Source organism: Echinops telfairi, unplaced genomic scaffold, assembly GCF_000313985.2.
Source record: "Echinops telfairi isolate 266 unplaced genomic scaffold, ASM31398v2 ScPeMD7_3533;HRSCAF=4204_0, whole genome shotgun sequence".
In the NCBI taxonomy this organism is placed as follows: domain Eukaryota; kingdom Metazoa; phylum Chordata; class Mammalia; order Afrosoricida; family Tenrecidae; genus Echinops; species Echinops telfairi.
The window spans coordinates 47478619-47502171 of record NW_022107431.1 but is presented as its reverse complement, the minus strand read 5'-3'; the positions used below and the strand labels follow the sequence as shown (position 1 = coordinate 47502171).

The 23553-nt window shown below is 42.5% G+C and overlaps 2 protein-coding genes and 1 pseudogene across 2 annotated transcripts; all 3 read right to left on the bottom strand.

The window, feature by feature from the left end:
- Window positions 1-1070: 1070 nt before the first annotated feature.
- Window positions 1071-1605, bottom strand: LOC101644440 (prothymosin alpha-like). The gene has a single exon (XM_004702200.2). The coding sequence runs from the start codon at window positions 1603-1605 to the stop codon at window positions 1282-1284; it is 324 nt and encodes a 107-aa protein (XP_004702257.1). The 3' UTR covers window positions 1071-1281.
- Window positions 1606-3414: 1809 nt separating this feature from the next.
- LOC101644127 lies at window positions 3415-4039 on the bottom strand (annotated as a pseudogene).
- Window positions 4040-16542: 12503 nt separating this feature from the next.
- CALHM6 (calcium homeostasis modulator family member 6) lies at window positions 16543-18736 on the bottom strand. Its single transcript, XM_004702199.2, has 2 exons — window positions 18184-18736; window positions 16543-17112 (listed from the first exon to the last, which is right to left on the bottom strand). Exons 1-2 carry the CDS (start codon window positions 18706-18708, stop codon window positions 16690-16692), a joined length of 948 nt encoding a protein of 315 aa, XP_004702256.1. The 5' UTR covers window positions 18709-18736; the 3' UTR covers window positions 16543-16689.
- Between the last annotated feature and the right edge of the window lie 4817 nt (window positions 18737-23553).

Here is a 23553-nt window from a genome sequence, read left to right as displayed (position 1 = left end):
ACTAAAATGCATACAATTAAAAGATGTGCCACCCTCATTTAAATATAACATTCTATAAGTGAACAAAACAAAAATGTACTATAGTTACGTGAACACCTACACCTTAATCCTATAATCTTATGAATATATTCAGCATCTATGAAAGTTTGTAAGCCAACCACTTCCTGCCTTCATCCTCCCAATTTTGAGTATCCAATTTCTATACTGCCCACTTACATCAACCGAGCTCTGAGGAGACAATCATATTCTTTGATGTGAAGAATCTTTGTTCCAGTTGGAACCTTGTGAAGTCTGCATCCATAAGCAAAGTCAAATCAGGACAGGCCATCCCTAAAGTCAGCAGCAATATGTACCAGTGTACAGGCTCAAAACTCTTGTCTTCATTTGGTCAGGTTCTGTCAACTCAATGTGGGCTACCTCACTTAGCCTCACCAGGGGCCCCATCACAAATTCTCAACAACCCTAACCCCCTTGGGCTAGGTCATGAACTTCAGACCAGTCAACCCGCTCTCATCTTTTCCTCTAGTGTCTGTGAACCAGGTCCATGTGTGTTAGTGGCCAGACTCAACATGTCTTTTTTTTCTGAACTCAACAAAATAAAATTCCAGTTTATTGTTGGACAACATTGCTTCACACATACATCAAACAGGCATATAAATAAATAAATAAATAGCAGCTTCATAGACAAAAAAAAAAAAAGGAAAAAAAAGAAGAAACCTTTATCTTTGGCCTTTTTAACCATCTCATACAAACCAACTACTTACAGTACAGCTAAGTACATACACAAAAACAGTTACTGGACTGCTCAGAATAAGATTGTATTTTGTTGTTGTTGTTTTTGCTTTTTTTACAAGGTTTTTTCTCCTTTGAGATTATAATGAACATGGTCACACCACAAGGAAAGTCAGAAGTAAGACAGAGAACGCTCCAAAGGCTGGTTTGGTCATCCGAGATCATTAAAAATGGCTGACCCCTAACAATACGTACAAAAATATAAAATGTAAATAAAAAATACAAACAAATTTTCCTTTTTAAAGTACAGTACTTTTAAGTAAAGAGGTTTTGGTTCCTTTTGCCTCCCCTGTTGCAAATTCACGGTGTGGTTTTGGTGGGGTGGTGGTGAGCGCGTGTCCGCAGTGGCGCAGCCCCAGGTGGGCGGGCGGGCCTCCTACTCGAAGGTGACCACGTTTAGATTCTGAGATGGGAAGTGAAGGTGAATAGGTCACGGTGGCCGTTGTGTGTTTGTTTTGTTGTTTTAAGTTGAACTTTTCCTTTTGCTGTCTAGTCACCCTCGTCGGTCTTCAGCTTCTTGGTGTCCACATCGTCATCCACATCATCTTCAGCTGCCCGTTTGCCTGTAGCTGCCTCAGCCTCCTCATCCTCTTCTTCTTCTTCACCATCACCTTCCTCGTTTTCATCCTCCTCCTCCCCATGTTCTTCCTCTTCTGCGTCTACCTCTTTGTCAGCCTCCTGTTCACCATTTTCCTCATTAACGTTCCCGTTGGTGGCGGCCTCTCTCCCATTCTCCACCTGCTCCACTGCCTCCTTCTCCTGGAAGTCCTTGGTGGTGACCTCGGCGCTGGGCTCCACGGCCGCGTCTGACATGGTGGGGCTCGCTGGTGACCCGGTACAGCCAGCGGACGACAAAGACAGCGCGAGCTCGGGGACTCTAGCGAGAGAGCTGCCAGAGTCCACAGCGGCAGAGGACCTCAGTGGAGGTGGCTGCTGTGAGCGGAACCCGGGAACAATGCAAAGAAGGCTTTTCAGAGCAGCCAGTGGGGCTCAACCTGTCTTTTTTTATGCTGCATTTCTCCCACTTCCACTCAAAAAGAGGTTCCAGGTAGTCACCTAGCAAGCATTTCAGGCTGCCACAGTCTCCCTTTAATGTTCAGTCCTAGAGAGAAGAGTTTCTTCATGGTTCCAGATTTTTCCAGCCTCAAGCACAAACCACTAGTTCAAAATTTTTTTAAAAACCAAAGGGTTCCTTGTTTGTTTGTTTTCAAACTGTCAACAGTCCCAAGGCAAGTCTCTTCCCCTTCAAATGTCCTGAGCACTCAAGACACTTGGTGGGGTTTATCTTTAAAGAACCTTCTTTGCAGGCCTGTCCTAACCCATTTAAGGATTCAAATTTTAATGCCTGAAGGCAAGGCTTACAAACTCTTTATTTTCATATTTCCCCAAAATTATTTCTATCAATTATTATATCAACAATAATAAGCAGAAGAAATCAGTAGAAACAAAGTAGAATCAGATCCTAAACCCAATCCTTGAAACAGTAAAGTTGAATCCTTATTTAGCTTATCTTAATCCTTATCTAAACTAATTTATTGATACAAAATATGTCATTAGGCCTCTGACTGCATCAAGTCTGGGCCAAGCTTTCTGTCAGCCATTTTGACACTTTGTCAGCTATTTTCACTAAGCAGCACAGTCTCTGAGAAATTCAAGAGGCGATTTTGCAACCCAAACTCAAGATTCATATGTATCACAATCGTTTTCACCATTTCACCCAAGATTAACCAAAGACAATTTCTAAGAACCAAAACTTTAACTTCCCATATTCTTTCCAGAAAACAACTCAGTAAGCTGCATGGCCATATCTGACCTCTGGCTACCCAAAGAAGAGAAACTACCATGAGACTGAGGTCAAAAAAATCCACTCTCCATCTTTATGATTTGTTTCTCTAGTACCCCACTCCCAAGGTACCACAATGTGATAGTCAGAGTAGACTAGAGAAACAAATTCATAGACACTTTATGTGTATAGAAAATAGCTTTCTTTTTTAAAAAATTTGAGCAAGTAATTGTACATTAAGAAAACATCCCAGCCCAGTCCAAATCAAGTCCATATGTCTGATATTAGCCCATATGTCCAGTACTGGTCTGTAAATTCCTCTTCAGGCTCATGCAACACATGTAATGACACCGAATACAGGAAGATCACAGACCAGTGGGTGGAAAATCTTGGGGATCCAGCGGTGGTTGAAGCATGTTAGCGCTGGTGTGGGCTTCCACATGGCTCCTCCAGCTCCAAGGCTCTGGCTACCATCAGCATAGCTCTATTTGGCTTGTCAACAGGAAAGTCTTGCAGGGAGTGAGTGTGTGTCCCATCTCCAGAGAGCTGTTTATCTCCTTAGCACCTCCAAATGAGGTCATCAAGCTGCGACCTGATTGACAGGCTAAACTCCACCCCTTCAATCTTTTTGTTGTTGTTGTTAGAGCACAACTTATATATTTCAAATGGACAAAACATTAGTATCATGTAGTGCCTTAAGATAACTTGCCCTTGAATGGGAGCTTCCTGTCAAGTACTTTGAGGTCTACAAGACGTTATCTAAAAAACGTAATACCATGGAAAATGAAGACTGCTTAAATTGAATGGGGGAGGGGAGGGCCTGTGTTTTTTCTTGGTGATTAAATGCTGTAACACTGTTCTTCTGGCAGCTGAGGGAGTTTCATATTTTCTTTAGACATCATTAGGCGCTGGAGCTCTTGCAGGACAACTTTGATGCTGTAGGACTTCTGCCATTTTGCTAGCACTGATATGGCTCCTGGGTCCACCACTCCATTAGAACTATTAACTCCATTCATATTACTTTTTGTTACAAATCTTACAAAGGGGGTGCTTCTGGGTATTTAGGTCCACATCCTATTTTAAGGCTGTATATCTGGTTTTCATAAATTGTCATTTAGCGGGATTAAACAGCATCAGAGGAGGTTCAAATATATAAATTGAAACTGGTCAAAAAAGAATAGCCACATTTCGGAAAATATACTATTGGTGACCTTTTCTGTGATAAGGCTAATATTTGTTTTAAAGGAAGCACAGTGAATTTTAAGACATGTATAGCCATAGCTCGACGCTTACTCTTGGAGTCCCAATTATCATCCATGTCCATCTTGTAAGTGTCATGTCTTCGTCATCTTCTAGAACCCAGCTAACTGTGCCATCTCCTACTGCTTTCTGGCCTTCTTTGAGTTCTTCCAACAGTTGGAAATTGGGAGGGACTTTTACTCCCAAGCCGATGGTGGCTGCCATCTTGTGTCGCTGTCACTCAAAGGCCCCACCCATTCACTCTTAATAGTCTCAAGTTAACAACAGATTATGTAACTACAACATTATGAAACAAATGGATTTTCTAACTTCTTCTGGTCATACTACTAAAAATGAGGTATTTGGAGCAAATGTTTAGCTGTTGTTCCTTTCTGAAACTGCTGCAATTAAAATACTGGTGCATTAGCATAAGGACACACCCGATAATGAAGAAATTAGAGAAAGTGACCCTGATGATGCAAGTGCTAGTTAGGCTATGTCCCATATTACTGCTGCCTCAGTTACAGATGGGAGTTTATAGAGGAACCTCTTGAAGAACCTATAGATAATGACTCCCATGAAACCACTAATCTTGCTGAACCCACTATAGAGCAGCTTTTTAAAGAATCAGTATGTAGCTAAGTCAGATAAAAGTGAGACATGGACAAAGTCAAGCTGTTACCAAGACCTGCCTCAAGCCTATGGTTAAGGCTAGATGCTAAAACCTTTCTTCATACACTTTTGTGGGTCCCTATGATGAGCATGCTACATGAGAATATTTATGTCAGAAGAGACAAAGTGATGGAAATTTTAAAGAAATACTGCTGGGGATATTTTTCTGAGACAACTGAGCATATGGCCTCTTACTGCTCTATTTACCCTCACTAAGAATCATGTTAAGACTTTACCTGGGCAATGTCTTTGCCTTCTGGAACTATATTTATATAACAATTAGATTTTATCCAACTTCTACCTCTGACCAGCTAGAAATGTGGTTTTAATTATACCTTAATAGAGAAAATATTGATACTGTCAAGGATTTAATCTTGCTTGGATCTACAATTAATGTTCATGGAAGCAGCTGTCAAGAGATCAAACGATGCATTGCCTTCGGATCAACCTGCTGTCCAAGATCTCTTTAGAGTGTTGAAACACAAGGAAGTTACTTTGCGGAGTAAGGTACACCTGACCCAAGCCATGGCATTTTCAATCATTATGTGAAATGGGACGTTGACTAAGAATTAATGGTGTTTGAATTATGGTACTGGTGAAGAATGTTGAAATTTCCATGGACTACTAAAAGAACAAACAAATCCATCTTGAAAGAAGTATAGGCAGAGTGCTTCTTCGAGGCAAGGAGGGCGAGGCTTCGTCTCACATGCTGTGGACACGTTGTCATGAGAGACCAGTCCCTAGAGCAGGACATCATGCTCAGTAAAGTAGAGGCGCCGGGAAAAAGAGGAAGGCCTCGCCTCAATAAGGTGTGTTCAACGGCTGCAACAAGGGGCTCAAAGAGAGGAACAAGTGTGCAGTTGGTGCAGGACCTGGCGGTGCTTCGTTCTGTTGTACATCGGGTTGCTTTGGGTCAGCACCAACTGGATGGAACCTAAGCCAACAACAACAATTATAAAAGAATGTGCTTTATCCTCATTCTTTCTTTTTTTAATATTACTTTAATTAAACTTTCTCCATTGTAAGTGTTCTTATTCTGTTTATTATCACCATCACTGAGGTTTGCAACAAAAATGCTTTTATCATGGTAACCCAGTGCCAGCAATTTGACTGAATAAAGGGTATGTCTTCAGTCTACCCAGAATCACACAGATCTGCTTGCCAATCCAGTCTGAGGTTATACATTCTGACACATACTCACTGCCATTCAGTCAATTCCATCTCCCAGCAACCCTATAGGACCGAACAGAACTGTGCCCATGGATTTCTAAGACTGTGACTCTTTACAGGAAATGCTAGGCCAATGCACCTTCCATACTCTTGGACTTCTAGTGAGTACACTTTGATACAATGAGAGCTTACTATCAAAAGTGACTTGAAATTAATATCTGTCCCAAAGTGAGAATTCATCCTATCAAATAATCCCATTGTTATGAACCTGAGTAGGGCTGGGCATTGATTTGAGTTCTGGTTCCCTTCCTTGGTATATTACAATTAAAGCAATTTCTTTGCAATATGTCTATTATGCTGGTCCAAATTGCTGATAGAATGAAAGCTCAACAAAAATGACTAAAATCACTTTGGAAAGTTTTCATTGATAACAAGGTTGCTCCTGATTTTCTTCTAACTCAGCCAGAAGAAGTTTGTGCTTTTGCTAATACATCTGTCCGTTCATGAACAAATGCCTCCAGAGCAGTATAGCAAAATGTCTGCATAATATGTTAGGAGGCCTTATGGTTTCATACCCTTGCTTCCATGACTATTCTTCCCTACTTTTCTTCTTTGACATTTATATCTGGTTCCCCAAAAACATCAGATCTGAGATACACTCCTTCCTGCTGACCTGCCTAACCTTTTAGTTATTGTGAATGTTATTATAGGCCTTGCTAAACATATTATATAATGTATTTTTATTGCCATAAAAACATTCAAGACATCTTCCAGGCAATGAGTTACATATTTAAGAGAAAGTATTTTTTCAAAATCTCAAAAAGCCTGCAGTTAGAAAGTCAAAAGAGAAAACACACAGCATATTTCTAGCTCAAAGAACTGAGGAAAACAATGTAAGTCTCTGGTTGTAATATTGAAGGACTCTATAGGCAAATATTGAAGGATGCAGGAAGTATCAAAAGAAGGTGGAAGGAATACCTAGTGTTGTTGGACCAGAAAGAACTGGTTGACATTCTAACACTTCACAAGTTAGATCATGAACTGATGCTACCACAGGAAGAAACCTAAACTGCACTGAAGAGATTCATGAAAACAAGGCTCCGGGGATCTGGTGGGACTCCAAGTGAGATGGTTCCACAAGCTGATGAAGCGCTGAAGGTATTCCCTGGTCTTAGCCAACTGACTGGAAGAGATACCTATTTGTACCCTTTTCAAAAAAAGGTGGCCCAGCAGAATGTGGATATTATCAAGCAATATCATTAATACATGCACATAAATTTTACTAAAACTCATTCAACAATAGTTGTAGCAATTAATCAATACGGAGGTGTCATACAGACATGTCAGATTGCGAAGAGAAAATGTCATGAGGGATGTCCTTGCTGACACCAGGCAGATTGTAGTTCAAAGCCGAGAATACCAGAAGCATGCTTACTTGTGTTTTATTGACTAAGCAAAGGCGTTCAATTATGTTATTCATAGCACACCATGAATAACATTGAGAGGAATAGAAATTCCAGAACACTCCATTGTGCTTATGAGCAGCCTGCACATGGACCAAGAGAAGCGGTCCTGATAACAGAACAAAGCAATCTAGTGTGACTTAGGCTCAGGAAGAGTGTGTGTCGGGGCTGAATCCCCTCACCACACTTACTCAGTCTGTATGCCGAGCAAAGAGTTTGAGAAACTGGACTATGTGAAGAAGATCCTGTGGTCCCAGTCTCAGAAGAAGATTTATTAATAATCTTTGGTGTGCCGATGACACAGCCTTGCTTGCTGAGTGTGAGCAGGACTAAGAGCTAGGGCTGATGAAGATCAAAGAAGCTTTCAATATGGATTACAACTGAATGTAAAGAAACCCAAAATCTTCACAACTGAACCAAGAGGCAACATCATGAGAAACGGAAAGAAGCAAAATGTCGATGATTTCATTTTGCTTGGATCCACAAGACACGCTCATCAAGCAGCAATCAAGACATCAAATGATCTATTGCCCCACAAAACCTCTTTAAAGTGCGGCCATGCAGGATGTCAGTTTGAGGAGGCAGGTGTTCCTGACCCAAGGCATGGCGTTCTCAGTATCCTCCTACACACGGGAAAGTCGGACACGGTATAAAGAAGACCGCAGAAGAATTCATGCATTTGATTTGTGGTGGTGATGAAAAATGGTAAAAGTGCCATCGACTGTCAGAAGAACAAACAAATCTGTCGTGGAAAAAGTATAGCCAGAGTCTTCCTTAGAAGCAAGGATATTTTTGGACATGTGGTCAGGAGAGGCCAGTCCCTGGAAGCATAGGTCCTGGTTTGCAAAGTCGAAGGTCAGTAAAAACGAGGAAAGTCCTCGGTGAGAGAGCTGGACACAGTGGCTGGAACAATGGGCTCCAGTATGGACTCAGGACTGACAAGATTCTGCTCACCGGGAAAAGCACTCCATTGCTGGATTGGACCCCCACATAGACACTCACCCCTTTGCCCTGTTCACTTTCGCATCCCCGAAGATGAGTTACCATTGGGACAAAAGCTTCGAGACAGGAACACAGGTATGGAACCAGGAATTCTGGGCAGATCATAATTTGACATCTAGTAAGGAGAAAGAAAAGTTCATTTACAGAAGGCAGATAGCTGAAGGCCTGGCTGAGGACTGAAGTATTTCAAAAGGCAACAGCGAATGCCGAAGAAATGGCTAATGTTTAAAGGGAATTTTTATGTAAGAATTTTGAGAAGCACGTGTACATGCCATTGCCTTTTTCATGGGGTGAGCGGCCCTGCAGAGGGCCTGGAATCAGCTCCGAATGGGCAAGCGATGACCCAGCAGGCAAACAATGAACTGCAGGAAACCCTTCCTGCCAGTCCAGGAGGGACCACTGCTGTCTGTGAGGGTCCTGAAGTGGCCGCAGTGCCCCAAGATGCGCAAAGAGCGGCAGGTATAGGCCAGAGACAGCCTGACTGTGGGTGTCCAACAGCTTCGGTCCCATGAGGCTTTGAAAGCACCAGGAGTACCTAGCCAAATTGAGCTACAGAAAATGCTAATACAATGTCACTTGAAAGCTCAAACAAGGGGCGGGGGGGGGGGGGTGTGGAGCTAGAATCTGGACCCTTAAATGCTCCAATAGAACAGCCATCTCTGAGACTAAATCTTTCCGAAGTTGTGTCATTCCCTTTGTGGGTGATCTGCACCCTTTAGGAGTGTGCTGATCAAAAGGGAGAGATGCATGTGGACCTCAAAACTGCAGTGCTTGACCATGACTAAGATGGCTCGCCCAGATGTCAGTTACACTTCACTTTAAAGCAAACTGCAGCTTGATTTTAAAATAGGTTTGAAATCTCCCCTCCTGGTGTCCTGAGAAAGACAATTAAACTTCTTGTGAAAATATAACTATTTGGAACCTCAAAGGAACCAGGATTAAGATCTTAGCCTGTGAAAGGAATTGTTTGTTAAAAGATGTTTTGGGGAGAGTGTCTTTATGTCAATCCAAGAAGAATGCTTTAGTCAACATGTTCTAGGAGATTAGAAAATGCAATTTATAATGCTAAAAATTTGCACATAAATAATTCCTTAAAAAAAAACACAAAACCATGTGTCCCTTAGATACCTGTGAGCACATAGTCATTGGTTTAGTCCATCTGATGAAAACCTCACTGTTCTTCTGCAGGAGCCCTGGTGGCTTATTGGGTTATCTGTTAGACTGCTAACTGCAAGGTCAGAAGTTTGAATCCATCAGCAGCTGCAGAGAAGAAAGATGAGGCTTTCTGCTCCTGTAAACTTTTATAGCCTCGGGACTCACGGGGGCAGCCCTCCCCTATTCTATCAGGTCCATATGATCAGAATCAACTTGATAGCAATGAACTTGTTTTGCTGTTTTGTTCTTTCTTTTTCATCATTTGAAACACTTCAGTCCCTGCCTGGTGCTAGTGACTTCTTATTCGTGAATCGCTCCCTTTCAATAAGTCACTTCACATTTTTTACGTCCACCAGAGTGTTAGACTGCTATTTTCTTTGAATATTGAAGGTGTCATAAGATAACACATACACACACAACTTCCTATATGAATATATTTCCACGATGTGTGTACGTATATATGTATTTTTTCAGATCTCGGAAATAACTTTCATGGTTTCAGGGTTGTGACCACTTACAGTCAGTCTAAAAGGAGTCTCACTTCCTCTTGTTTTGATGAACATGCTTTCTTCTGTCTGGTTATCTCAACATGATGAATGGTCTGACTCAGTCATCAGATGATTTTAGGATTGTGGGGAATGTGTGAAGTAGTTTTTCATTTCATTCAAGGTCAATGTCCAAGTCCTTACAGTGGTCTAAAGGCCTTACAGATCCCCAACTCCCTTGCTTTTCTGATCTCCTGGAATGATCTTGCTCCTCCTCCTGGAAAACACTCAGCCTGTCTTCTGAAGTCACTTCCCAAAGAGGCAACCCTTCTCCAACCCGGGCTTTCCTAATGCCTCTTAAAGTGCTCTCTTAGGAAAAAGAAAACTTCCTTTCCTTGCATAGCTGTTGTTTTACTTCATTAGTATGTTAAGTCTTTATTTATCTCTGCCTCCTCCTCCACTCCCAACTCCACAAGGTTAAATCCACAGATAAATCTCAAGTACTTAAAATATATCTGGAACATTGCAAACAATTAATATTTGTTGGATAAAGTGAATGAAGTAATAATGAACTCCTACGTATCAGGAGGAAAAAGATACACAACCCATTTTTTTTTAAGTTAGAGAAAAGGCTTGCAAAGGCATTTTATGCCAGTCCTACTTCCCGTGCACGGGGCGTGGTGCCAGAGAAGCGCCCGCAGCCCGGGCAGTATGTCTTCAGCGCGCCCAGCGGTGCCTTCTCCCTGAGACTCTTCGGGCCTCTTCAGCTCAAAGCAAGGGCCAACCTGACTTCAGCTCTCCGGAGATGACCAAGCAGCCAGACTCCGACCTGGAGAAGATTGAGAACAAAGCAGAACCCACCCTGGCCAAGCTTCCCAGTGACCTCTCAGCCCTGCAAGGTTTCAGGAAGGCCCAGGTCCTGGTCATGCAAGTGGAAGAGCAGGCCAGCAAAGAAACCAGCACCAAGCAATAGCCCCAGTGATGGCCGCAAATAAATGTGAAAATAATGGGAGTTTCCCACAAACTTTTTGAAGCCCCTTTGTATATCTATCAATAACTTTTGCCTGTTCAGTTATTTATATGTTTGTCTTATTGACAGCAATTACAAGAATCTGTTTGCAAGCTAACATTCCATGATTCATTTAGTTTTTCCATCACCCCTCCCCTCCACCCCCACTTTCTCTATTCTGACTCGAGTAACCACTAGTAAACTTTGATAGCTATAAAAAAAGAAAGAAAAGGCATTTTGTAAAAGAGGATATCCAAAAGCCTTTAATGATAAGGGATGTGGCAGTTAAAAATCACACGCAAAAAAGATATCATTACATATTCACCAGAGTTAGGAAAAGTAATTGGAAATAACCAGTGTTGATGAGGTTATAAGCAGTGGGAACTCTCCTAATGTGAATAGATACATCTTTTTTTGGACACTATCTGGCATTATCTAGAAATCAGGACTATGTGCACACCTTCTGTGAAAATACTTGCACATGTTCAATATGATACAAAAATGAATGTTTACTCTAGGATTGATCATAAGAGACAGAAACAAGGAGCAATCCAGATGTTCATTGCAGTTAAATAGATAAGTACATGGTAGTATGGTCATACAATGAACTATTATACAGTCATCAAAATAAAGAAGTTATTCTAAATTTAATATTGATGAAATGCTCAAACAAAAACAAATGGATTAAGAAGATCTTAAAATAATTCTGAGGGGAAATTTTTATTCATTTAGAATTCAGAAACACACAAAACAGACCATTAGTTAGGAATGCTGAAATTATAAATAAAGTTAAAAAAACCCTCATTCCCCTACTTCTAGGCAAAGAGGGTGGGACTGTGAAGGGACACATAAGTTAGGGGTCTCTTTCTACTGCTCCTCACTTGCATTGTCTTGATGCTGACTCATAGGGACCCTATAGGACAGGGTAGAACTGCCCCTGTGGGTTTCTGAGACTGTTACTCTTTACGGGAGGAGAAAGCCAAGTCTTTCTCTTAGAGTTGCTGGTGGTTTTGAACTGTGGATCTTATGGGTATCAGCCCAACATATAACCACTACATTACCAAGGCTCCTTGGGGGGCGCTATGGGTTCCTCAAATGTATTATTTTGTCCCCTTCTGTTGAAGTTATATAGATGTTTGCTTTGCAGGGGCTGATTATCCAACAAGCACAATAACCATCAATTCTGTTTATTTTCTAATCTGTAGTTAACAATTTCACAATGGATAAGTAAACACAAGTAAGTTTGTGCTTATCTTGCTTACATCCTGTTAGAGATTATAAATTTGAAACGAGGCTCTCATTTTGTGAGAAGGTGCTGTGAACTTGGAAGATAGACTGATGCCAGCCATACCTGGAAGCAGAATGTCTAACGTAGTGGAACAATGAGAAATTGTTCACTATAGATTAGTAAGGAAGGACCAGTAAGCTTGTACTTCCCTTGCTGGTGGAAATCTGATGCTGTTGTTTGGTAATTATTCTTGCATCTGTACATAAGTGCTTGAGTACTCATTTTTCTGTTGAATATATCATAGTTATTGAATAACAAAAACCTGCCTTAATCTTTTTGGATTTGCCTTTCATTTGGAAGATGTTAGTGTTCTGGTCTTATGGCTGAGTGCTGACAGAACATACCCTTTTTTGGAAGCAAGTCTTTTTCATTAGACAGGAATACAAATTCCAAAGTCACTACATTACAATGACAGGAGTTGGTTTACAGGTAATGGAAGGAACAGAGGAAATGACATCCACTACAAGCTTGGTTTTCAGGGCAGGTACAGTGGTTGACACATCCTAGGCTCTGGGGTGGGAGTTGGCTGTTGACAACAGTAGATAGCAGCAGGTGCTGCTGGGGCTGACTCAGGCAGGGAGTGGTCCTCCATCTTTTGTCTCAGGAGGAGTTATTTATAATGGTCACCTGGCAGATAAGATGCAGTGTGTTGTGAAAGCTATTTTTCAGCGAGACATTTTCACGCACATCTAATTCTATTTTGAGATGCTCCACTCTGGACTTGCTTCTTCCATCATTTCATAGAGCCTTGGCATGTATGGCCATAGTGTAGGATGGGGCCAACAGATCCTGTCTCATCCTGTGCTAAATTTTATCATCTCGCCAACACTCAATGCAATATGAAATCAGCCTTCAAGACAACCTAGGGTATTTTTTAGGCAAATAGCAGACATTGAGTCAGAGGCTCTTCTAACGTGAAGGGTTCAGAGCAGCATAAAGCCAGGAGGGATTACTGAAGAATCAGTTTGGTCAACCAGCAAGCAGTGTCGCACCTAGTGCCGAAATCCCTCTTGAGCCAAGGAAATGGCTTGTGTGGAGCCCCACCCAGAAGAGGGGTATTTCCTGCTCCCACTCTGAGAAAACTTGGCTTTGTCCTGGTCTTGTTTGTTTATTCAGAGGGGACTTACCTATTTCCTTATAACCAGAAGCAGTTGCCAAGTCTCAGGTGGATGTGAAAAACACTGAAATTCACTGAGGATGTCTGCATTTCTTCAGCTCACAAGGACACGTGGGCTAAGAAGTGAAATACCTGGCTTAGTAGCAACAGCCAAGTGGTCACTTAGAAACCCTTCGTCTAGAGAAATCAGCCCCCTGGTTTCCTTCTGTCTTCACTGACCTTGAAGAAATAATATAATCTTGGTGCTTTCTGATTCCTTACTTGTGAAAGTGTGTCACGGGCATCTCGTCCCGGAAATAAAATGGGGTGAGACTCCTTTGTTGCCCAAACATCCTATATGTGTGTAAAGGTTCTATTTAATCTTTCTCATTACTCGAGTAATGTTTGCTATTCTTACAAAATCTTTCAAACAACAAAATTGCATAAAGTTAAAAAAAATCCCCTGTCCAATCTTAGTGTCCCCAAAACAGACCATTTAACCATTTAATGTTTATACTTGCATCCCTTATGATAGTTTGTGTGTCAGACAAAAAATAAGGTGGGATCCTGTTCTATTAATCAAGGAAATACTATATGCAGTAATTTTTTATGAGATAGATTGACATGAAAGAATAATATTTTATGTGAATGACATATACTTGTGTAGACATAGAGTATATGATTAATTTTTGATGGAATATATGGGAATGAAGTAATAATTGTACATTTTACTTCACATGATCTCTGCCATTATAATTTTTAAAATCTTAAGCATATGTAAATGGATTTCAAAAATTTAATAACATTTTTCATCATCTTTTCAGTCCATTTTCCATGAACTTTTTGAAAGCCCCTTGTATATTTTATAATTATTAAAGAATGTTCAAGAGAAAGTGGAAGGGGCAAAGTGGACACAATGTGGTACTGATTCAAGGTAACTGTCAATGGGAGATTAGGAGAAAGTTGACAAGAAAGAATGTATAAGAGAATAAACAAAAATAAATTGGTAAGGTAAACCCCTCAGGATCAATAATGAGACTAGCCATTCCAGGTGGGTAAGGGTTAGGTGAGGGGAGAAAGGGGGAACCGATCACAATGATCTACATTAACCCCCTCCCTGGTGGACAGACAGCAGAAAAATGGGTGGAGACATCAATCAGTGTAAGACATGAAAAAATAATAATAATTTATAAATTTCAAGGGTCCGTGAGAAAGGGGAAAAATGAGGAGCTGATCCCAAGCACTTAAGTAGAAAGAAAATGTTTGGAAAATGATGACGGCAACAAATGTACAAGTGTGCTTGACACAATGGATGTATGGATGGATTGTGATAAGAGCTGTATGAGCCTCCAATAAAATGATTAAAAATAAATAAATAAATCAGTAAATGAAAAAAAGGGCCCAAAACTCAAAGTAGGCATGGTGTGATTTTCAAAAGTATTTTTTAGGAAATAGAAAAAGACTGATCCTTCGGTTTCTGCTGCCAATTTTTGGTTATGTGAGACATTCAACAACAGGATATTCCGCTCTGTGGTCGAGTGCTTTTTAATGGCTTTGGGTAACAGGGTAAATAGAAGCCGGTTCAGGGGACTGTCCAGAGAGGAAGAAGAGTTAGCTATGCATGGTGTTCAACTGTTTTATAGCTTGAAGATAGTTATAAAACTCTGAAAATAGCCATGAGGTAGTTACATAATCTGTTGTCAGTTTGAGAGGATTAAGACTGAAGGGGTGGAGTGTAGCCTGTCAATCAGGTGGCAGCTTGATGACCTCATTTGGGGGTGTTAAGGAGAAAAACAACTCCTTTGAGGTGGGACACACACTCATTCCCTGGGAGACGGTGCAGGTGACAAGACACATGGAACTATGCTAGTGCCCTGAGCTGAAGGAGCCACATGGAGACCCCTGCAAATGCTGAGATGCTTATAACCCCACAGGACCCACAAGACTTCCTACCCACTGGCCTGTGATCTTCCTGCATTCAGTGTCATTGCTTGTGTTTCGTGAATCTGAAGAAGACTTTATACATTGGTATCAGGCACATGGGTCAATATTAGACTTATGGACTTGATCTGGACTGGGCTGGGATGTTTTCTCAATATTCAATTGCCCTTGTATATAAAGCTCTTTCTTATACATATATGAGTCTCCCTGGATTTGTTTCTCTAGTCTACTGAGACTTACACAAGCCATCAATCTACAGGTTGTCCAGGAATGACACTCTAACAAAAAACAAATGTCTCCTGAAAATTCTGGAATTTTCAAGATAATTTTATCTATAGCTATTATTGCTCTCCCTTCCTGCATTTTCCCAACAATAATGGCTGTCATGTTTACATACCAATCTGCTTTGAGCCTATCCACTTTGCCCATATTTATCACCAGTTCAAGATGCCTCCACCTCACGCCCAACCCACTGTAATGTAGTCGTTCCCATGGACATTCGTTTTTTACGAGACAAATAAATCCCTCTTTCTACAACGTTCACAGGATGAGAACCCAAGTCCTTTACGTGGTGTGCAAGCCCTATGTGATCTGCCCCTTGCTCATCTTTAAGACTGCCACTATGCTAGTCTTTCTTACCACTGAGGCTTTGTATATTTTGTTGGCTCCCTGAAACACCCTTTCTCCATTCTTACAGTCCAGTTTCTCAGATTTCCCCTATGCTTTCCTCCTGGAAGCTAAATTAGGTCACAATTTGTGTTTCTCTTATTTTAAGCTCGTGGTTCTTATCTGACACCCCCTTTCTGTTGAGGCTACATGATGACTATGAGAGATATTTTAAATACAAGCTTCCTACTTTTGTGCAGATTTGAAATCTGTCATAACAAGTAATTTAAAAATATTTTCTCCAGTTCTACAAACTATAAACAAGCTATTACCTGCAAGTACCCTAGATCCTGTTCCCAAATTTTGTATTAAATAGTTTCACTTTCCTTTTCATGATGAATTTACGGATTTTTGTTGAGCAGCCACACCGGAGGCATAAAATGCCAGTGTCTTTAAGTTGCAGGTAAGGTGTTATCTACTGGAAAGTGATCTTAACAACAGATAACATCACAGAAAGATCTGACATTGAATTATTCTCCCTCATTTTTGCCATAGCAACCCCAGTGGTGTAGTGGCTACTAACCAAAAGGTCAGTAGTTTGAAACCGCCAGCCAGCGCCGTGGGAGAAAGGTGAGGCTTTTTAGGTCCACAGGATCCCTAGGAACTCGAATTGACTGAGTGGCAGCGACTTTGGTTTTTCCTACTGTCTCTTCCCTCAAAGGTGCATTGTCCTCCAGTGGTGAAGACCCGACGCTCAGCACATAGAACTTCTGACCTAGTTCCAGTCTGTCACTGGAACGGTTCCATGTTAACCCTTTAAAAAAATCTAGTATAACAGAGGTTCATTTCTAAATTTTTATTTCAGATTTAAAATACAATGGTTTAAAATGTGGAAGGGGAAAGAGATCGGCACGAGTAATACTACTGTTTCTTTTTAAAAAATGAAACTGCTCATCCAAGGACCTTTTCCCCCTCTCCATTGTAAAGGTCATAACTCAGCGACAGTGTCTATACCAGGGGAATCTACAAAGCCAAGAATCGGAACAAAGGCATCTCCTTCTGAAGATTTAATACTGTGACTCATGTCTTTTCTGTTCACATATTTGTGCAGCATGCTGTAGTACTGGTTATTCGGATTGAATTTATATAGTGATGAAATCTGCTGCCAGTCTTTCATGCTGGGGGTGCTGTATTCCTTGGAACGTGAGCATTCAAAGAAACATTTGATATTCTCCTTTGCCAATTCGGTTGCGTGCTCCGTGGCTTGGGTTTTTAGGATCTGCTGCTCCTGCTCCAAGTAGATTTTCCAGAATTTCAATTGCAGAAAACTAACCGGAGATAGGCATCTGGTGACAGCTGTGAAAACCAGAAGGACCGTGATGACAACTGCTATCAAGATCCAGCCCAGCACCTTTAGAAAACATGGCAAAACCACACATTAGTCACATCTTTCATAAGAAAGTGAAAAATCATCAGGTAAGGCTTAAACGTGAACATAAATCTGTCATGATAACAAAAAACAACAGTTTGAGGACTTCACCCTATAAGGTCCTCACAGCGACCTTGCCTGAGTAATTGCTTACCTGGAAAAACAATAACCACAAGCCCACTGCCATGGACGCTGCCTTGTAGTTGGCCCCGAAAGTTTCCCAGGCTAGAATTGCCCCTGCAAGTTTCCCAGGCTGCAATGCATCATGGGAGTAGAAAACCCCATCTTTCTCCTGGGGAGCCGCTGTTGGCTTCAAACTGTGGGCCTTGTTGATAGCAGGCCAACGCGTAACGACTATGCCACCAGTCAGTCATCTGCCATGTCAGATGAAGATCCCAGAAAGCAGTCTGTGACTCTCACAGAACTCAAACCCTGTGGGTTGTCCCTGTCTCCCACAACTTCAATGTTCATCGTAAAGACGCTCCGGGCTTTCTGCCCAGAAGTAGTGGGATTTGTGGCTCGCCAGTCGGACAGACCCATGTTGTTGCAATTTGTTTTTTGCCTTGTGCCGAGCTGGAGAAATACTTTAACCTAAATTCAGTGTATTAGTTATAAAATGGAGCTAAGAATGTTGGGAGACTGAAAAGAAGACGGTTGGCCCAGCGTCGTACCTGGCACAGCATAGGGTGGCTTTCATACTTAAAATTAGTTTTATTTTTATATTCTCCTGTCGTCCTATTAGACAGGCGTAGCCTTCCTCACCCCACTGGTGGGTCTTAAGTACTGATTGGCGCGGTCGGGTAGACATCGGGCTACTAAAGTCCAAGTCCCCACCAGCAGCTCAGGGGTCGAACGTTGGCACTTACGCACCGCTTTGGAAATCCTACAGAGGGTCCCTGTGAGTCAGAACAGACTCGCTGGCAGGGGAATTCGGTTTGGGTTCTTATGCCTGGGAAAAAGATCAAGCGATCGCCCCCCACCCCACCTCACCCTGACCACCCAGCCTCTAGCCTCCTCCCCATCTCTCGCTGCGTCCCTTGGTGAGAGGCTGACCTGAGACTGCGCTTTGAGCATTTTGAGAAGGTCTTGCACCTTGGGGGATCCGGCCTGACCGCAGGGCACCAGCGGCAACTGGGCCTTGCACTCTTCTGAGTCCAGGCACAAGCGCTCCGCGAAGAAGGGGCTCCCGCTGGCCGCGCACTCGTAGAAGGCTCCCCCGAGCAGCGCCACGGCCACCCAGGTGAGCGGCGCGAGCGCGGCGGCCGCGCTCACGTGCGTGCACACCAGGACGCCGCTCAGCCCCGAGCCGCAGCGGGCGCGGGCCCCAGGCGCGCAGCAGCCTGTCAGCAGGCGCCACGTGCGGGCGCTCAGCATGTACCCCAGGAGGAAGAGCGCGAGCGCGGGCACCAGCAAGAAGACCAGGCCGTAGGACAGGTTCCAGGCGGCGCTGCAGGGGCACGCGAACACCACGCTGGAGAAGATGCGCTCCCCGCCCGCCGTCAGTAGGGTCACCAGGCCGTAGCTCAGCGCGCTGTGGTGCTTGAGGAACTGGTCCAGCATCATCTGAAACTTCTCCATGGGCCCCTTCCTCCTGGGCTTCTTGGAGGCGCCAAGATGCTTCTGCCTTACCCCAGCCCTGCGGGTCAAGTGCAGTGGGGTGGGCTGGGGACTGGGGTTTTCTCCGTGCCTGTGAGCAGCAGTCTCAGAAAAGGAAGAAGTTTCCCAGGCCTTCAGGGGGTTTCACTTTCTCATTTCAACCCAACAAGCCTTGGGAAGCGGACTTTTGACCTCCTGGCCACCACCCTTTTGCTGCATTTGCTGACCAAACTGATAGGGAACTGGGGACTTTCCTTAGCTTTCCTGACACAACGCGGCCACTCTGTGAAAGCAATTGTTTGCCTTTACACAACACCAGATTTTCCCCTAAGCCAACCTGGTTCCTCCGCCAACTTGTAGGAAGACCAAATGATTAGGAAAAATTAGGCGCTTACAGGAAACATGCTGCAAGGGTGCATTTCTGGTTTCTCTTTCCTAAACTGAATCACAGCAAAGCCCCGCTCAAGTGCTCGTTCCTCCATGATGTTCCGCTCTCTTCCCAGGACCCCTTTTGAATAGAAGGGTTTGCATAAATTATTCTCGCCTTGTCTTCCCCAGGCCACGCCCTCTCACTCATTGTCATCCCAGAATTTATTGCAGTGAGATCTGACCATTCCCTCTATGTTAAAACACCTCAACCTTGATCAGCACAGAGGGGTGCATGGTTGTCCAAAAACTACTAGGTGAATCAAAATATTCTGAACTGTAGCAACATCTAGCTTCTTTTCTCCTCCCTCAGTTTCGTCAAGGCAGTCTTCCTCTGACCCAACCTGAATAAGCCACACGAGCCTTATTCCGTGTGGCTCCAGAGGGCTCCAGAGGGAGGTGAGGTGTACATGGAAGAATGCCAGTTTCGGGGTCCAATGTGTGCGTGTTCAACATGTTTGCCCCTCTACGGCTCAGTGCCCTCATTTGTAACAACAGGGTAATAGTTCCGGTTTTCCTAGTTGAAATTGAGTGAGCTGAGCAGCACATGAACAGTACCTTCAATGGGTGTGCTGCAGGAGAAAGGGGAGGCTTCCTACGTTCTTAAAGAGTTACAGTCTCTGTGCTACTTACATTATTTGGTGTCAATTTGATTCAAAGTGAAGGGGTGGAGTCTGGCCTGTCAATCAAGATATAGCCTGGCCTGTCATCAAGATATAGCCAGTGAGGCCTCTGTGTGGGCCTGGCTTTTTCCTGAGGCTTCTGGGAACTCTGGTCTTCCTTCCTGGAGGCTCTCTCTTGTCACAACCTGAGAGACTCTCTACTGACAACACACATGGTGCTATGTCTGTTCCCTGGGAACTGAAAGAATCATGTGGCGACCCCTGCCAGCGCTGAGATGCTTACACCAACCCTGGATCCACAAGACTTTCTACCCACTGGCCTGTGATCTTCCTGCATTCAGTGTCATTGCATGTGTTTTATGAGTCTGAAGAGGACTTTATAGATTAGTATCAGACATATGGGCAATTATCTGACTTACAGACTTGATCTGGACTGGGCTGGGATATTTTCTCAATGTGCAATTGTTCTTGTATATAAAGTTCTTTCTTTTACATATATGTGTGTCTATGAATTTGTTTCTCTAGTCTACCTGGACTAACACAGTCTTGGAAACCCACAGGGGCAGTTCCATGCTGTCCTACAGGGGTCACCATGAGTCAGAATTGACTTGATGGCAGTGAATTGCACAACCTGTGTACAGACGTCTTATTAAAGTCTTCCTTAACTGAGGCCTAACTACAGTGCCCCCTTCATGCTTCACTACGCAAGTTCATTTATGCCTGTACATTCCACAAACCAAAAGGAAAGGCCGGCACTCCGCTGGTCCCCAGCCCTATGTCCAAACCAAGGCGTTGCTACCGCTGGCGAATAATTTATCCATTACTGAAGCTCATTATTTGGCATCACTGCCACTTGTATGTACCTCCCACCTATCATCTGTTTTCATTTCCTTCTGTTATTCAGACATTTGCATTGGTCAGTAGTCAAAGATTTTGTTTTCAAATATTTTTTAGTTACAGAAAGCATTATCTTGTCGGTTCTCTTCCCTAGATGGATTGATGCCTTGCTTAACCAATTCATTAATTAGTTCATTCAGTCATTCATTTAATTGCTTAACAAGGATCAAGAATGTGCCAGGTATTCACACTAACAGGACTAACAGGTACCCTGCTATCATTGAGTTTATAGGAGAGTGGAGAAGAGATAGAAAATGAGAGGGAGCAGTTCCAAAGGTAATACACCTCCATACCAGTGGCCATTTTATTGATTCTAACTCACAGCAAGCCCACAAGTTTCAGAGCAGAACTGTGCCTCATAGAATGTCAATGACTGATTTTCAGAAGTACATTGCCAGTCCTTTACAGGCACCTCTGATGCACTCTTATTGCCAGTCTTTTGGTTAACAGCTGAGCAAGTTCGCCATTGGTACCATCCAGAGAATCCAGAATTTTTGCAGAGAATTAACATCAGACGATACGCTAGAGCATGTCTGGAGTAAGCCTTAGTAAGGAGAGAGCCTTCAGACTGAACCCTGAATGACAACGGGGCATTGTAAAGAAGCCTGGGTTTCTGTGGTTGGAACGAGAGTCAGAGTGGTGAAAGCATGGAAGTCAAGAAGAATGGTACCATTTTCTGGGGGACAGAGCTGCAGGTTGGGACCAGACTTAAGGGTTTCATGCTGATGTTAGTTGCCCCCTAATGCATGGTGACCTCATGCATGCAGAGTACAATTGTCCATAAGCTTTTCAAGTTCGTGGCCATTGGGAGCTAGCTAACCAGGCCTGTCTTTCTAGGCACTTCTGAGTGAGTGTGAAACACCAACCTTTCAGCTAATAAGTGAGTGCTACATAGACCAGACCATGTGTTTGGTAAGCCAGCTGCTGAAACTCATGACAGGCAGCTGACATAACTAACTTCCTGTCAGCTTGTGCCTCCAAATAGCACCTCTTGTGTTTTCTGCCAGGACACTGATGGTCCTTCTGAGACCCATTACAGCTTTCTGTGCCTGTGGGTCTGGGTTCTGCTCACCAGCCAAGCTTTATCCCTGAAGGGTATTATGAGTCTAATGCCCTGCCAGTAGCTCCCACCATTTTTGTCCAATAGATGATTCTAATTCTGGGTCTCTTGAAGATTTCCCAGCACTCCACCAACATTGCTTAGAAGTTCAACCCTCAATGGAAACAGAGTAACATACAAATGATGTGGAGACGATTCAGGAATTTTCTCTGAGAGTGAATTAAATGAGAACTTTTTATTATTTTTTTAAAATCTACGATTTGAACCCATTTGCATTAGCTTTTATCAGATGGTTTAGAGCACAGGGGCAGGAAATGAGCAACATTCTCCTGTGAAGGACACTGCGAAACGAATGGTTATGTGTTTTTGTGTTTTTGAACTGCTGCACTTTGTTTTTTAGTACTATAATTATCAGTGTATTAGATTCAGAAACCACAAAAACTCTTTTGAAAAATAAAGTAAAAGAAACTCTTAAAGAGGAAATACAAGTTCACAGTGAATCAGAAAACTTCCTTGCAAGAGTCTTCAGGTAACTAGCTTCCAAACAGGATTCACTGCAGCTTTCCTTGAGAATGGGTTTGACCTTCATTGGAATGTGACTGCTAGCTTCCAGCCAAATGCTGGCTGGCTCCAAGACCCATCAATGAGGGTAAAATCAAGTTACATTAAATATCCTCAAGTATCCACCATGTGTAAGACACAACTTTTGTCAAGATGCCAAAATAGACAAGTTAATTTAGAAAGTCTAACACTACTGATCTTCTGGATAGTGCCGTTCTGCAGGTTAAACCGTATGGATATGTATGGATACATTATTTATATTAATGTACTTGAAAATCTCGACATTTTATTATGATTTTTGAATGTTCACGAGAGCACATCCTAGGGAAGAATAAGGTGGAAGGAGGGAAACGCTCAGACCCTATTGTGAGCATAGGGTTGATCTCATTTGTTCAGTGGCAATTCCAGGGCATCTCAGGTAAGCTTTTTACAGATTACCTGTACTCTCCTTTTCTGAACATGGGTTCTCTAAACTTACCACCAAAGGTTAAGTGTTTACTGATGTATACATTCATTTTCTTTTTTGTGAAGCAGGTGGGGATTTTAGCTAGTTGGTATCACCTTCTTCATCATCTAACCTTAAAGTCCATTGGCAGTTTTGCTTTTTCTTCCTTGACTCTTAAAACCTATATCTGATTGCCTTTTTAGTGAATTAAATTCTATCTTCTCATGGACTCAAAATTATCACTTCAAAGGTGATAACTGTGTGTGACAGAGTTTCCTTATCACTGGCCACCTGCACTTTGTTTCAAGTACCTGTGAGCTCAAATTTGGTTTACTAGTTTATGAACAAAGATTTGGATTTCCAAAGACAACCATAATGAATTACTAATAAGATTAAAGAATACATTAAAGAAAAACATGAATTGGGGGCAGTTTGGTTTTCTCAAATTATAAGTGACACTATTACAAAATCTCAAACTTTTAACTAAACTTGATCTAGAACCTAAACTGATAGGGAAGAGTATCCCTAAAAGAATCTATGGGGTGAGATTTGGTGCATGTTTAAAACATTCACAGTCACCTCAAAAGCTTGCAAGCAGTGATCAGAGATACAATTGGCTTATATTCATTTGGAGGACAGAGGAAGAGGAAAACTCAGTAACACGAGTAAATGGAGTACAGGGTTGGTTGCCTCTGTGAACATCTGCTTCCTTAGCCTAGAGACCAGAAGAACTGGATGGTGCTCAGACCATTACTGATCATTTTGATAAAATATTTTCTAAAGAAGACTTCTGATCAAAAGTGTGGCCCTAATCA